Source organism: Macadamia integrifolia, chromosome 3 (genome assembly GCF_013358625.1).
Source record: "Macadamia integrifolia cultivar HAES 741 chromosome 3, SCU_Mint_v3, whole genome shotgun sequence".
Lineage (NCBI taxonomy): Eukaryota > Viridiplantae > Streptophyta > Magnoliopsida > Proteales > Proteaceae > Macadamia > Macadamia integrifolia.
The window spans coordinates 31,536,364-31,550,563 of record NC_056559.1 but is presented as its reverse complement, the minus strand read 5'-3'; the positions used below and the strand labels follow the sequence as shown (position 1 = coordinate 31,550,563).

Here is a 14,200-nt window from a genome sequence, read left to right as displayed (position 1 = left end):
TTTTCTGAGACATTACTTTTTCACCCTTTATCCACAAATGCGCTCTTACATTTTTGTATTCTTAAAAATACCCGTTAAAATTCTATTCGTTTGACTGCTATTAAGGTGTTTGCAGCTAGAGGGCAGCAGCCAACTTGTGTTCTTAGCTGAGCTGTCCCTATCAACTACTGGCAAGGGGCTAGGTAGGGGTGTCAATTCCTAAACCGAACCGGTAAAATCGGCCGGACCAAACCGATAACAACACGGACCGAACCAAACCAAACCGAAGCCTTATTGGTTTGGTTCGGTTTGGAGTATTGCAACCCCAAAACCAAACCGAACCACACCGGAAACCGGATGAATCCGAAACCAAACCGAAACCGGCTCAAAACCCAGACTGAAACTGAAACCAAACCAGTAAGAAACCGAAACACTCCAAAATTCATTAAAAAAAATCAAAATTTGCCTAGTTTTGTACACATTTGTATGGAAAGTCGAATCCAAACTGGACCAAAAACCAAAACCAACCCGGTTACAAATCGATTTAAGAAACCGAAGACAAACCGAAACCAAATTGCACCGAAACCAAAACCAAACCGAAACTGGAATTTCCTTATTGGTTCGATTTCGGTTTCATCTTTCCCATATCGAAACCGACTCAACCCGGACCGAAACAGAGCCGGACCGACCGATTGACACCCCTAGGGCTAGGAGCTATGGTCTAGCGCCTTGTACCGACGTGCCCTCTTCCAGGGGTCACTGGTTGCCGTCCACACGCCGTGCGCTACAGGGATCTATGATTGTCTTTTAGTCTTGGCCCTTTTGAGATGATTTTTTTTTTTTTTTTTTTTTTTTTGGTAAGACTTTTGAAATGACCACTATCCATGGATTTAGGGGATGCTATCAACATTGGTATATGTTTATATTCATATAGGAAGTTTACTATTACTCTCTTACACTTGGCCTATATATAGGGGTGTCAATTCCTAAACCGAACCGGTAAAACCGGCCGGACCGAACCGATAACAACCCGGACCGAACCGAACCGAAGCCTTATTGGTTCGGTTCGGTTTCAAGTATTGTAACCCCAAAACCAAACCGAACCGCACCGAAAACCGGATGAACCCGAAACCAAACCGAAACCGGCTCAAAACCCGGACCGAAACCGAAACCAAACCGGTAAGAAACCGAAACACTCCAAAATTCATTAAAAAAAATAAAATTTGAATAGTTTTGTATACATTTGTATGGAAAATCGAATTCAAACTAGACCAAAAATCAAAACCAACCCGGTTACAAATCGATTTAAGAAATCGAAGTTCAACAATTCATCATTTGGTTGTTTCCTTCACACCATGTGCCAAGTGAATGATACGCAGCCCCATCAAGTTCCAGCCCCTCTTCTTCAGACCGTTGATTCTGCTTGGGAACTCCACCAGAACGGTCGGCTTCCTTGTCCTCGTCTCATCCCTCTCATGGATGCCTATGACGACTGGCTCTACTTCGTGGTTTCGGTTTTCTGGTGACAGAGAAAGAACCTTTGAGCGATGGGTCTTCAGGCCAAGGAGTGGCCGTCTTTTACCCTGTAACGGCTCAGGTTGATCTGTCTCTGAGAACTTGAACCCCGGGGGTCCTGATCGGCCTCGACTAGGCATCTTTTTATCTAGCTGAGTTTCACCGACGGGAAGTGCTGCTCGGACTCTTGCCTCCCTTACGGTATGTCTCTTTCCCGACGATCTACTTCTTCTCGAAGTTCATCTTCTTCCCCTTCTTCTTCCCGGTCATCTTCTTTTTCTTCTATAGAATCTTTATATGAGTATTTAAAGCCCCTCAGTTAATGGATTTGGGCAGAGCCCGGTTGGTTGACATACACCAGAGAGAAAAGAATGGTATCGGAGCCGGGCGGTGGGTGAATGTTAGTTCCGATGCTCTGAGTGGAGACCAAACACGAGGCATTGTAGTACTGTAGCAGGTCATTGTAGCAAGGCTACATCCCACATCGGGGAGACTAAGTCACCACCGCGGTCATATAAGCTGGGCCTTACCTTCCCCCACTAGACGCGTTTATGTGGGTGTGCTGGCGGCTCAGTCTTGTAGCCGAAAAACCAAACCGAAATGAACCTAATAAATCCAAACCGGTACCAACCCGAACCCAAACCGCACCGAAACCGACACCGGACTGAAACCGATAAATCCTTATTGGGTCGGTTTCGGTCACTTCCAAACTCACACCGAAACCGGTGGAACCGGACCGAAACCGCACCGACCCGGACCGTTGACACCCCTACCTATATATACTAAAATTCTCTTTTATCTTTCACTTTTTGATTGATACTCTCCTATTTTTATATTTTTACATCTTTTTCTCCCATATTATTTTTAAGAGAGAGGGATAGGTATGCCGCCGATATCAAGTATGCTAGCAGAGAGCACCAATAGGAACACATGATGGAGTATCATTCAGGAAGGATATGGGGGTCATTTTAGAAAATGGAAGAGAGAGATGGATACAATGGATGCTAGCATACTTGATATCGGCGGCATACCCAACATTTTTCCTATTTTTAAATACCCAAATTACCTTTCTTTTTCACTTGTAACCTATTACACTCTATTTTAAATTGATTGGTTCAAAACATAGTTTGAACTAAACCACTAACAAGTTTTGTCTCATCTAATCATCAAGGATATTGTAAATTCAAAAAAGAATAATTATGTATCAGATCTATATCTATATCGGTGTTATATATTCCAATCGGGTGCCACGCGTTTTTTTTTTTTTTTTTTTTTTTTTTTAATACTTAGATTGGCTAGGACCAATACCAACCTAATACCGATAAAAAAAATAGAATGCTAAATTTGTGATGATGGATGAGATGATAATAATAATAATAATAATAATAATAATAATAATAATAACAATAACAATAATATAAATAAATAAACATCCCTAATGATTAGATGAGATGAAATAAAATAATAATAATAAATAAATAATATTTTTAAGAACACATAAGCTATGTCAATATCCTTGATGATTAGATGAGACAAAACTTGTAAGTGGTTTGGTTCAAACCATATTTTAAGTGGTAGTAGAAGTCTTGGATAAAATGGATCAATCTTTCCTAGTGTCACCCTCTTGAATACAAAAATAAAAATATAATAAGGATCAACTTGGACTGAAATTCAAACTTTAATGGTATAGTTTTAGGTCGGCTTGATAACAAACTGGAATTTCCACCTAAAAAAAATAAAAAGAACAAACTGGAACCGATTCAACCAGACTAAAATTGAATCAAATCAATCGGTTGATAGTGAATAAGTTCAAGGTTTTTAAAACCTTAACCCTGTTGTTTTATAGTTGTCCTTGTTGGCAACTCGGCCACGTGGCGGTGATGACGTGGGTCAGTTTGGGTGACGTGGATGAAAATGATGACATGACAGTGTCCAGTGTCACCGATGAGATAACAGAGCAGCTTGGTATACATGGAGTGGTTTAATACATCATTAATAGGTGGTGCGGGTTTCCGGGTCAAAACTGGCAAAATTGGCCTATTTACGATCGAGGGCATTTTCGGCACTGAAAATGATATTTTTGGAAGATCGGTTATTCATGAAAGAGATATATTGTAATTTACCTAGTCCAGTGCATTTGATTTCGTCACATTCCGATACCGTATGAAGAAGTTACGGCATTTGTGGCAGTCGAGGGCAGTTTCGACATTGAAGATGAATTTTTTAAAGGAAGTGTTCTACATGTAACAATACGAAAAAAATACAATCTTTCCAACGGTTCTGATTTCATCACGTTCCGATTCCGTATGAGAAAGATACGTCATTGGAAAAGTGTAGGGGCATTTTGGTCTTTTTACATGGATGATTCAGATGATTGAGTCTTCTGAAAAGTCGTAGAACATCTAGTTACGATTCCAACGCACTTTGTTTAATCTCGATCGGATATCGTATGAAAAAGTTATAAGCATTTCCGTAAAGTCGGTTCGAAAATCCAAACCGAAAATCCATCAGTTGCTCTCGGTGTTGGGTGGATTTTTCGGAATTTATTTTTGAAATTTGAAGGGCTTTTGTGTAATTTCAAGATTTTGAAGGTCTGAGTTGCAAGGGGTCTTTAAGCACTGAAACATATGGAGGCAGGGGCTTGATTGTAATAAAGGAGAGTAAAGGGAAGTGAAATGGATGGTCAAGATTCGACCACGTATGCTTGATGCCCATCCAAAGGCTGCTGAGATTTTGGTGTGATATGGACGAGAGTCACGAGATAGATGCTTGCGCGTAGGATTTGATTGGCTAGGTGCATAATTCTTGATGCACTGGCGTTACACCTTATCAAAGTATGTTAGTGTGTTTCGCGCGTGTATAGAAGATATAAAGAAGAATCCAATCTTAATGATCTCATGAAATCATATTAAAGCCAACATGGAGGATTCGGATCCAATGGTCAATAAGCCTTTTCACTTTTGTGAGTGGGAGACAAGCTCCCTTAAAATCCGGAAAAGCAACCAATCATAGATCGACAACACTTCTGACGTTGTCATCTCCTACGTCATGATGACATCATCGAGATTCAAATTTAATGGTTTGCATCTATTGTCCGTTGGTTTAATCCGACGGTTTATATTAGAAGATCTTTTATATGAGATCAACGGTCAGAATTTGCCCCTGTTGCGCGCGCCGCCGGTGTAGCCTACGCCACCCCTACGAAGATTCCATTTCAGGCTATCTCATTGCTTCAACTTCAAATAGTCATATCTCCCTCATTTTAACTCGGATTTGGGTGAACCAAGTTGCAGCTTCTTCGTTTTTTCAAGTCCTACACCATGGAAGCAAGAAAAATGGGTTTTGAGTGAAATAAGGCTACGGTTTTAGTAGGAGAAGCTTCCCCCTCTTTGTTGGTCCTTGAATGAACATACATTCTTGATGATAAATGTTCTTAGGCCATTAAAGGAGGTAAAAGAGGTGGTTGAAGTGTGTTAATGGTACATTAACTCAAAGCCAAGGAAGAAGAGAAGAAAGCAATGATGTGTTTGCTTTGAAGAGCAAGAAGCCAAGGAGAGAGAAGGTGTGAGCACCAAACTTGTCAGTACAAGTTTCCAGTCATCCCAGGCAATCGGTTGTGAGATTCTCTAACCTTTGATTTTACATTACATGTATGTATGTATGTTAGGGTTAGTTGTGGATGAATGTATACATGCTAGGTTAGTTGTGGATGAACTGTAAACATGCTAGCTAGTTGTGGATGCATATGCTAGGCAGAGCTTGACTGTAGGGCATTGATATAAGCCCAATTTAATTGTATTATTTACTGTGTGTTTAGTGGGTGCTAAGCATCAAGAGTGAGTGCTCCCGTGTAGTGGGTGCTACACATTGTATCGGCACTACGAATGCCATCTCAGCTTCGGCTTGAGAAAATTGGGTGTGGGTGCTCCCGACTGTGGGTGCAGTCAAAAATAGTGTATTGAGTAGGTATGAAGTCTTTACAGGCACTACTCCGGGGATGTAGGTAAATTGCCGAACCTCGTAAAAACCCTATGTTGTGGGTACTTGTTGTTTGTATTTTATATTGAAGTGCGTGGAATGTGGAATGGGTGTGTACACTTGGAAGTGCCTATGAGAGGCTGAGTGTGCATACGACTGTGTGCAAACAGGGACAGGTATATTAGGTTTTTCTTGGCCAGACATCAGACAGGTTTTTAAGGATCGGAATTGGACTCACTGATTCACCCCCCTCTCAGTGACTGCCGGGTTACAACAAACCCAACATTGAGTCCTCTTAGCTCACTCCAAGTCAACCTGATCTTGAGAAAACGTTGAGATATCTCAATCCAAATCCAACCCTATCTGGCTCAGCCTAAAACCCTAAACTGGGTCAGCTTGACCATGATTTCTTCTAGGTTCCCACTAGCCTTGATTAACCCTGCTCCCTTCCCTTTTTGTCATTTGTACTCTAATATGCATTAATAAAAATTAATAAGAACAATGAGACATCATCTACATCAATCATTCTTAAAAATAATCTTAAAAACTTTAAGTCTTAAACGAAAAGTTTTTAACAAAATATGTAATAATTGATAGGGAGGAGGAACTCTACCTATCTAGAGCTCTACGCCCACACACAACCTAAGTCCCCGTTTTCAAGGCATAGGAACGTCTTTTCATATCCCTTAAAAACGGGGGCTATGTGTAAGAATGAGAAATGCTAGACATACAAAGTTATTTCTCCCTAATTAATATCCAGCCTCATGCGAGTGTTTTAAACTCTAACCTCGTATTTTTGTGTTTATTTATTTATTTTTATTTCATGTATTATATGTTTCTTTTTTGTCAAGTAAATGAGTATTAGGAAGACTGGTTTGACTGAATGGAGAAACACCTTCATCGGATTGTCTCTTTCAGATCAATTCTACGTATGTGAAAAAGAATTATGATAACAAAACGTCAAATGATAAGACTGAGACATTGGAGGAAATCAAAGAGCTTATATGGTAAGTGCATATTTATCATAAATATTTTAGCTTAATATTAAGTATTATTGTTACATTTTTTTTTTAAAACGAAATTTATTAGAGGGTAATCCCATTCTCAAAGTTAGTGCGCTCATAGATTAAAGCCATAGTTTTAATCATCGAAGAGTATTAGCCCCTCCAAGCTTTGTATCATTTTTACTAGTTAAGCCAATAAACGGTCAATTCCCCTACTACGGTATTAGGAGCCACTTATTCGTCTCATAAGTTATTTGCTCATCAAAAAATCTTTGTTATAGTGTTGTAAATCTTTATTGTGAAAAATATATTCTATCAAGAAAAGTCAAGGTTACAATAAATGTTTTTTTTTTTTAATAAAAAATAAATAAATAAGTGTAATGGCAAATAAAATTTCGTTGCGGATATGAATTTTAAAAATAAAATAAAAATCTAACATCACTGAAACTGCGTTTGGTATGCAAATCAGCTTGGCAAAAATCTTAAAAGGATAATATGTATTTTTTTATTCTATTTGAGAATACCATAACAGAAGGGATCTCTACTTATACTTTAAATATAGATATGAATTTTGGAAAAATTCACAAGTTATTTATAAATCTCGATTAATTTACAAATAATTCATTTAAAAAAAAAGAAAAAAAGTAAAAAAATAGGAAGAAGATTGAGAGGGAGTGAAATAGGCAGTGATTTAGTTCATGGTATTGTTCATCAATGATATCGATACGGATTGGATCGAAGAATTTTGCCACGAATTTGACACCTTTTTCTTACCATCAATTATGTATCAACTAGTATCGGTAGCACATATCCGTGGATCTGATACCATTCCTAAATCCATGGAAATAAGAGCTGTGTGTACTGATTTAGCGTCACTCCACACTCCTCACTCCACACTCACTCACTCATCACTTGGTCTCAACTAACGTGAGAGCCCTTGGTTAAAGCTGAAACCAAAGAAGAAAGCTCATAATGATCTCGTCCCATTATGAACTATGCCTATAGATGGGTTTTCCAGCTCCTGAGCAAGTTTCATAACAAATTTTTGATCCTGCTGTAACCCGTGGGAATATTTTGTAAATAGTCCCTCATTTGTTCTTTGAAAACCCAGTTCTGGGCCTGAGTTCCCAAGACTCAGCCAAACCTGGTTTTGCCCCAGGTCAGGTTGGGATATTTGAAGCTACCCCTAAATTTGCAAAGCCTGGAAACCGGATGAACCCGAAATCAAACCGAAATCGGCTCAAAATCCGGACCGAAACTGAAACCAAACCGGTAAGAAACCGAAACACTCCAAAATTCATTAAAAAAAAATCAAAATTTGTATAGTTTTGTATACATTTGTATGGAAAGTCGAATCCAAACTGGACAAAAAACCAAAATCAACCCGGTTACAAATCGATTTAAGAAACCGAAGACAAACCGAAACCAAACCGCACCGAAACCAGATCCTTATTGGTTCGGTTTCGGTTTCAGCTTTCCCTCACTGAAACCGACTCAACCCAGATCGAAACCGAGCCGGACCCACCGATTGACACCCCTAGTTGGTTCATTTTTCACTATCTCGATTTTGATTTATTTGGGTTTATCCTAAACAGTCATGTTCGTGCACCCCCCAAGACTCTTTTAAGCCTTATTCAAAATAGAATAGTAACAATTGATGAAAGACCAATATATGACCCATGTTGATACATACTTTCAACTGAAATGACATTCCAATACAATCTTAGCTTATGACATAATCAAGTATTAATATTGGAATTTTCAACAACCTCCTTCAACTTGACTAGACAGATGGAAGCGTATCTCTTGATCAACCAGATTCAAATATTAGGATATCTCCGGTTAAGCCTTTTAAAAGCATTCACCGATTTCATGGAATGGTCTCCTTATATTTCTTTTTTAATTTTCTCCACTTGGAGAGACTTATTGCAATGTCATGTGTTCCTGTTTAAGAGTACCAAGAAGAATTGTAATATAAGTAATGTCTCTCATGCTGATTATCATCAATATTTGATGCTCTAAACTTTATTTGCTCTATTACAAAAAAATAAAATAAAATAAAATAAAACTTTATGTGCTCAACATGGTTCATTTGCTGTTACACTATCATTTATTTTCATTTTCATAAATGAAAAGTAATATTTATTGTTGTAACCTTCACTTACTATGTGGTAAAATACATTTTTACCCTTTTTTTAAGAAAACATAAATATTTTACCACCAAGATTTTTTTAGCAGCATATATAATTCAGGATAATGGTACCAAGCCAAGTCCCAGTGCCCAAAGATCAAAACCCTAAAACCTCTCGCGCTTTCCTTCTCTCTCTCCCACCGTGGGAGAAACACCATTGTCGCTCTGAGCTTTCCACGATAAACCGCTTTGGAGGCGTTTGTGAGGAAAGTAGACATTCCGAACCTTCGAAAGCCGTATCTGGTAACTTCTCTCTCTCTCTCTCGCGGTTATCTTAGCTCTTATTTCGTCGTATCTTTTGCTGAATAATCTCTTCAGAGTTTTAGATGAAATATTCTCCTTTAATGGTTTCACACAGTCTCTGCAACGATCATCACAACCCTCTTTTTATTTTGAAAGATTAGCATCGATGGTTTCATTCAACATATAGATTATACTTCTGTGAAAGTGCATGAGCGATATATAAATATAATTTTATTGTTCTTGTGTTTGCTTTTCACTAATGTTTCTGTATGTCTCTGATGGCAGCCAATCATGCTGACAGTGAAGACTCCAAAAACACTGAGAACTAAACGAGCTCTTCACAAACGTGCACCCAAACTTGTAAGCTCTGCTTAGGTTTTTTCCTTTTTCTTTTTTTTCTTCATTCTTGTAACTTAATTCTCCAATGCAATTCCATAGTGACCTTTGGCCAGACATGGATCACTGAACAATCCATTCCATGGCTATTCAAGTTTTTAATTGATATTTGATGGGTTGGTGGTGTAGGTTGAGAATTTGAAGAAGACCTTGATTCTTCATGGTACCAAGACCAGCAATGTATTGAATGCTCTGTTGACTGATATTTATCATCTTAAGAAGGACTGTGCTATAAAATACTCCCGGAAGAACGAGAACATTAGGCCCTTTGAAAGTGGTGGAGAAACTTCGTTAGAATTCTTTTCTCTCAAAACTGACTGCAGTCTTTTTATTGTAAGTAAATATTTAAGCTTCAGCCCACACTTTTCCTCTTTCATCCCCAGTATTCTTGTGCAATATAGGTATTTGATTACAGTTTATTATGCAGTAAATTATGGGAATAGTTTGTTAATCTTGAAGGAAATAATATCTGGTAAGGATGTTGGATACTTCAATGGATAAAAAGAGGAATTTTTGGTACAAACTGGAGTATGCTTATAGTATTTGTTGAATTTTAGGTTGTCACCACAACAATAATTTCAAAACATGATTACTGGTTATGTCAGTCGTCAAATTCAATGACCTGCAAATATATGGTTGAAATGATTTTCAGTAACAACAAAGAGCACATGATGGATGAAGCAAAAGACTGTTTTGGGTGAATTTTCCACTTTCAGTAAACAAGATAGGGATTGGTCTCCCGTGAAAGTATGAATGAACTTATCATGCTGTGGGAGTGTTTATTAGTATGTTTGTTTGCTTACTGGTTTACGCAATTAGTTCTTGAGTTGAACAGGCCTACAGGGCAACTGTGATGGTGCTGGAGGAAATCAATAGTATTTTGTTAATTGGTTACTGTTAATTAGAAAGTGATCTCATTATTCAATATATGCCAACCAAGGAATTATCATTGAACAATATCTAATTTTGCTTGGATTGTTAGGTCTAATATATATCTGAAGTAGCTAAAAATCTGATGCTCTAGCTTGTAGCTATCGACCAATATGTAGTATAAGCATTGGTGGAACTTGTGAATTAGGCTGAAGTCTATCTTCTTTTTCTTCTTTTTTTAAATTCTCTCATTAACTTAGGTTCCCTATTTATATATGGCTGGTACGGATTGAAGAATTCAGTAATGATCGAATGAATGTTCAAAGCTGAAAGTTCTGTGAGAACTGGTTTTATTTTTCCCTCTTGCTTGGGTTTGTTACTTTTGTATATAATGTAGATGAAAAAAAGAAAAATTGTAATAACCAATAAAAATTCCAAGATTTCCTAGTTAATGTGCTATTCCAATGCCCGATCTGCAGATTTTTATTTGGAGAGAAAATTTTGTTAGAATACAAATTCCCACTTTTTATGTAACTATAATACAAATGTCTTGATCTTCACATGCTATGCATGTGCAATTTTCCTTGCAACCTTTCTAACAGTTGGAATGGCCATCAACAAGCTTTTCTTTGGTTCAACCCAGAGACCTTCAACATGGTTATTTTGATGCCCAGCTCCTTTTTTTCTTATGAATAATATCTTTATTGGAAGTAGGGGGAGAATTGCTACAATACAAATGGTTATTTCTTATATCACTATAATACTAATGTCCCAATCTTCACATGCATTGCATGTGAATTTGCCTCACAGCTATGTTGAAGAGTTAGAATGGTTGGGGTGGTTGATAAAATGCAGAGCACCAGTGCATCAAAGTCTTCTTCTGTTTTTTTTTTTTTTTAATTTATAGAATTACCATCTTTTTATTTGTGGCCCAAATGAGGGGCCTCCGCCATAGTTTGGGTGGGTGGTTCAGCCACAAAAAAATTTCTGTACACCATCTTTATATGACGACCAATTTGAACTGAGGTTTGTTGAGTCCAGCTTTATTTTCTGCCCTTGGGTCAGATTTGGGTTTGGAATTACATCTCTAGTTCTTTTGTTAGTCAAACTGCCCACTATGTCTTTTAACAGTATAATTGTGGGTTTTCTTGCAGTTTGGTTCTCACTCAAAGAAAAGGCCGAACAATCTGGTTATAGGGCGGACTTATGATCACCACATTTATGATCTTGTGGAGGTTGGAGTGGAAAACTTCAAAACCATGGAGTCATTCTCATATGACAAGAAATTGGCTCCACGTATAGGGTCAAAACCTTTCTTTGCTTTTCTTGGAGAAGGTTTCGAGAATGTAGAAGAACTGAAACATTTCAAGGAGGTTTTGCTTGATTTATTCAGGGGAGAGGTATGTATTTATGGAGGCTTTTCCTCCTTTTCCTTCTTTTGTAATTGTAACATTCAATTGGAAATGAAAAGGAATTGTTTATTCCATGCAGGTTGTAGAGAATTTAAATATTACTGGGGTAGACCATGTTTATGTGTGTACAGCTGTGTCCTCCAATAGAGTGTTCTTTACGCACTGTGCACTCCGTATGAAAAGGTCAGGCACAGTTGTCCCAAGGATGGAAATGGTAGAAGTTGGCCCTTCCATGGACTTTTTGGTTCGGCGGCATCGTCTTCCTAATGATGGCCTAAAGAAAGAAGCAATGAGAACTGCTACTGACCGTCCTAAGAAGAAGGTTAAGCATCCCTAATCCTATCTTGCTTTTCTTGCACTCTCCAGGTCGCCGTGTGTGCTGGGGAGAGAATCCCTTCGTGCCATAACTGTATATGCTAAACAATTTGGCTTTTTTGACTCAGGAGAAGAATGTTAGCCGTGATGTAATACAAGGGAAGATTGGAAAGATCTACATTCCCGACCAACAGGTAGAAAGATCCTATTGGCCCTTCTTTTGAAACTCTTTACATACTAATGCTGCTGAAATGGCTTTGGCTGCTTATTCCTTTAAACTTCGTGATCTGTTGTGGCATTCAGGTTGGTGGTGTGGAACTATCTCACAAAGCAAAAGGGTTGAAAAGGGAACGTCGTGAAGCTAAGCTGAAGAATAATGTGAGTGAGCACAAAGCAAAGAAGCAAAAGGCCGATGGTGAGTGACTCATTTGGCAGGTCTTTCTTTGTAACCCCTTCTTTTTTGTCTGTGAGAGAGGTTGGATTTGATTATTGTTCATTATTTAATGGATTCATGTATCTGGTAATCGATAATGAAATTGATTTTCCTGATAATTAGTAATGAAATTGAATTTTCTGATAATCCATAATGAATTTAATTCGCTGATTTTGGGAGATGTAGGTACTTGCCCTTTCATCTTCTTTATTTCTTTCGCTCTCTTTTCATTTTACCTGAGTTATGTGTTTTCACGCACACCGGGTACACCTTTTTTGTTTATGCGTTTTCATGCTATCACCATGGCTTGGATTCAAGCAAGAGAGTGATGTGTTTATATCAATAAAAAAACTAACTTCTAACAATTAAGTGTTTATACCTTTGTAGTTCAATACTAATATTTTCCCATCCAATGAGGGCTTGTGTTTTGACAATTGGGACCAATGTAACTTTTAACAATTCAGTGCATTTGATTGTGGTAGATAGCTTTTAAGCTTTCTGCTGTATTCATGGTTTAAACTGTTGATTCAAGCCTCTGTGCTCATCGCTGTCATGCATTATATTCCCCTGCAAGGAGACTTGTGCCTGTCTCATTCAAAATCTTTTGTGGAAAAGCACTGCACGACATTTCAATTGTCTGTTGGTTAAAAAAATTTAGTAGGGACTGCTTTGATGTGATTTCAATACATTATAAGCCTCTCTGATAAGAAAAAATACATTATAAGCCTCAGATTGGAGTGGCAAAGGGGGAGAGCAGAATATTTGGTAGCAATGAAAATTAAAGGGAAGAGAAGTAGATTTTCAAACCTTATAATCATTACCCAACATAATGTATATAGTATAAACTATTTAAATGCCTTCTTTTTCCGGTAGAGGTCTTAATTCATCCTATTCCATAGGGGAGGGAAGGTGTGGATTAGGAGACTTGAACCCAAGACCTTATAGATGAAAATTTTATTTTATTTTATTTTTCAAATCCAAGGGATTTGGATGCAAAGTGTCGTAAATTTAATAACCAAATATAGAATGTTTTGAAATTAGTGATATAGTCAAAGGTAATGAAGACCAAAATTTTTCTTTCTATGAAAATTCACTTCCCTTTTCTTCAATTCCATGCGATCAAATGGAATTTGTGATGGCGTTACTTCCTTCTAGTAGCTAGAAAGGTAAAATAGCCTTTCACTTTCCCATTTAAAGACAAAAGACCCTACTGCTACTGTCCTCATCTCCTCATTTAACCCCTTCTCCCTTTTTGGGTTCTTCTGTGCATCAAGATGAAGAGTGAAGTAATTTGCTTCACTGTCTTTTCATCTACCCTCTTAAACCATTTTGATGAGTTGGAGTGAAGGAGGTAGAATTTGGAAATTCACCTCTAATAGAATCTCGTAGGGAGATCGTGTCCAGCTCCAAACAAACGCTAGATTGCAGCAATGGAGGGGTAGTTGCAATAGTAAATCACATGGGTTTCATCAGCTTTCTCTCAACTCCAAGCTTCTTGCCACCACCAGATAACCCTTCAAACCAAGAAGGTGGATCCTCAGTTGGACTCTCAAGAGACACTGGAGCACACAATGATTTATGCCTTCGGATCCTCTTAAGAGCAAATATTAAAACCCTCAAAAGCAAATGACAAAGGAATGCAATATGTAGCCCATAAATAGGGCATCCGGATCCTCTCTAATGTGTATCAAACGGTTGAAAGAATCCAGGCACACAAAGGGTCCTTTTCAAAATGCAGACTTTGTTGTTTGAGTGGAACGTGGAAAAGTTTGAAGAAGCATTCATTTCACTGTTTCAGAAAAATGAAGTTGAGGATATGGTGGAACTACAAGTGGTGGGTCTGCACCATTAGCATCTGCTTGAG

General features: G+C 38.0%; 1 protein-coding gene across 1 annotated transcript; it reads left to right on the top strand.

Annotated features, from left to right (window-relative positions):
* Positions 1-8,739: 8,739 nt before the first annotated feature.
* LOC122072970 (ribosome production factor 2 homolog) lies at positions 8,740-12,483 on the top strand. Its single transcript, XM_042637415.1, has 7 exons — positions 8,740-8,910; positions 9,196-9,270; positions 9,436-9,639; positions 11,331-11,576; positions 11,668-11,910; positions 12,032-12,097; positions 12,207-12,483. The coding sequence occupies exons 2-7, from the start codon at positions 9,202-9,204 to the stop codon at positions 12,324-12,326; spliced, it is 948 nt and encodes a 315-aa protein (XP_042493349.1). The 5' UTR covers positions 8,740-8,910; positions 9,196-9,201; the 3' UTR covers positions 12,327-12,483.
* Positions 12,484-14,200: the final 1,717 nt, after the last annotated feature.

Excerpts from the sequence above, each read along its gene's own strand:
- LOC122072970 (XM_042637415.1), top strand. The coding sequence starts at position 9,202 with ATGCTGACAGTGAAGACTCCAAAAACACTGAGAACTAAACGAGCTCTT. Across the intron at positions 9,271-9,435 it reads ACAAACGTGCACCCAAACTT|GTTGAGAATTTGAAGAAGAC; the intron begins GTAAGCTCTGCT and ends TTGGTGGTGTAG. Across the intron at positions 12,098-12,206 it reads TCTACATTCCCGACCAACAG|GTTGGTGGTGTGGAACTATC; the intron begins GTAGAAAGATCC and ends TGTGGCATTCAG.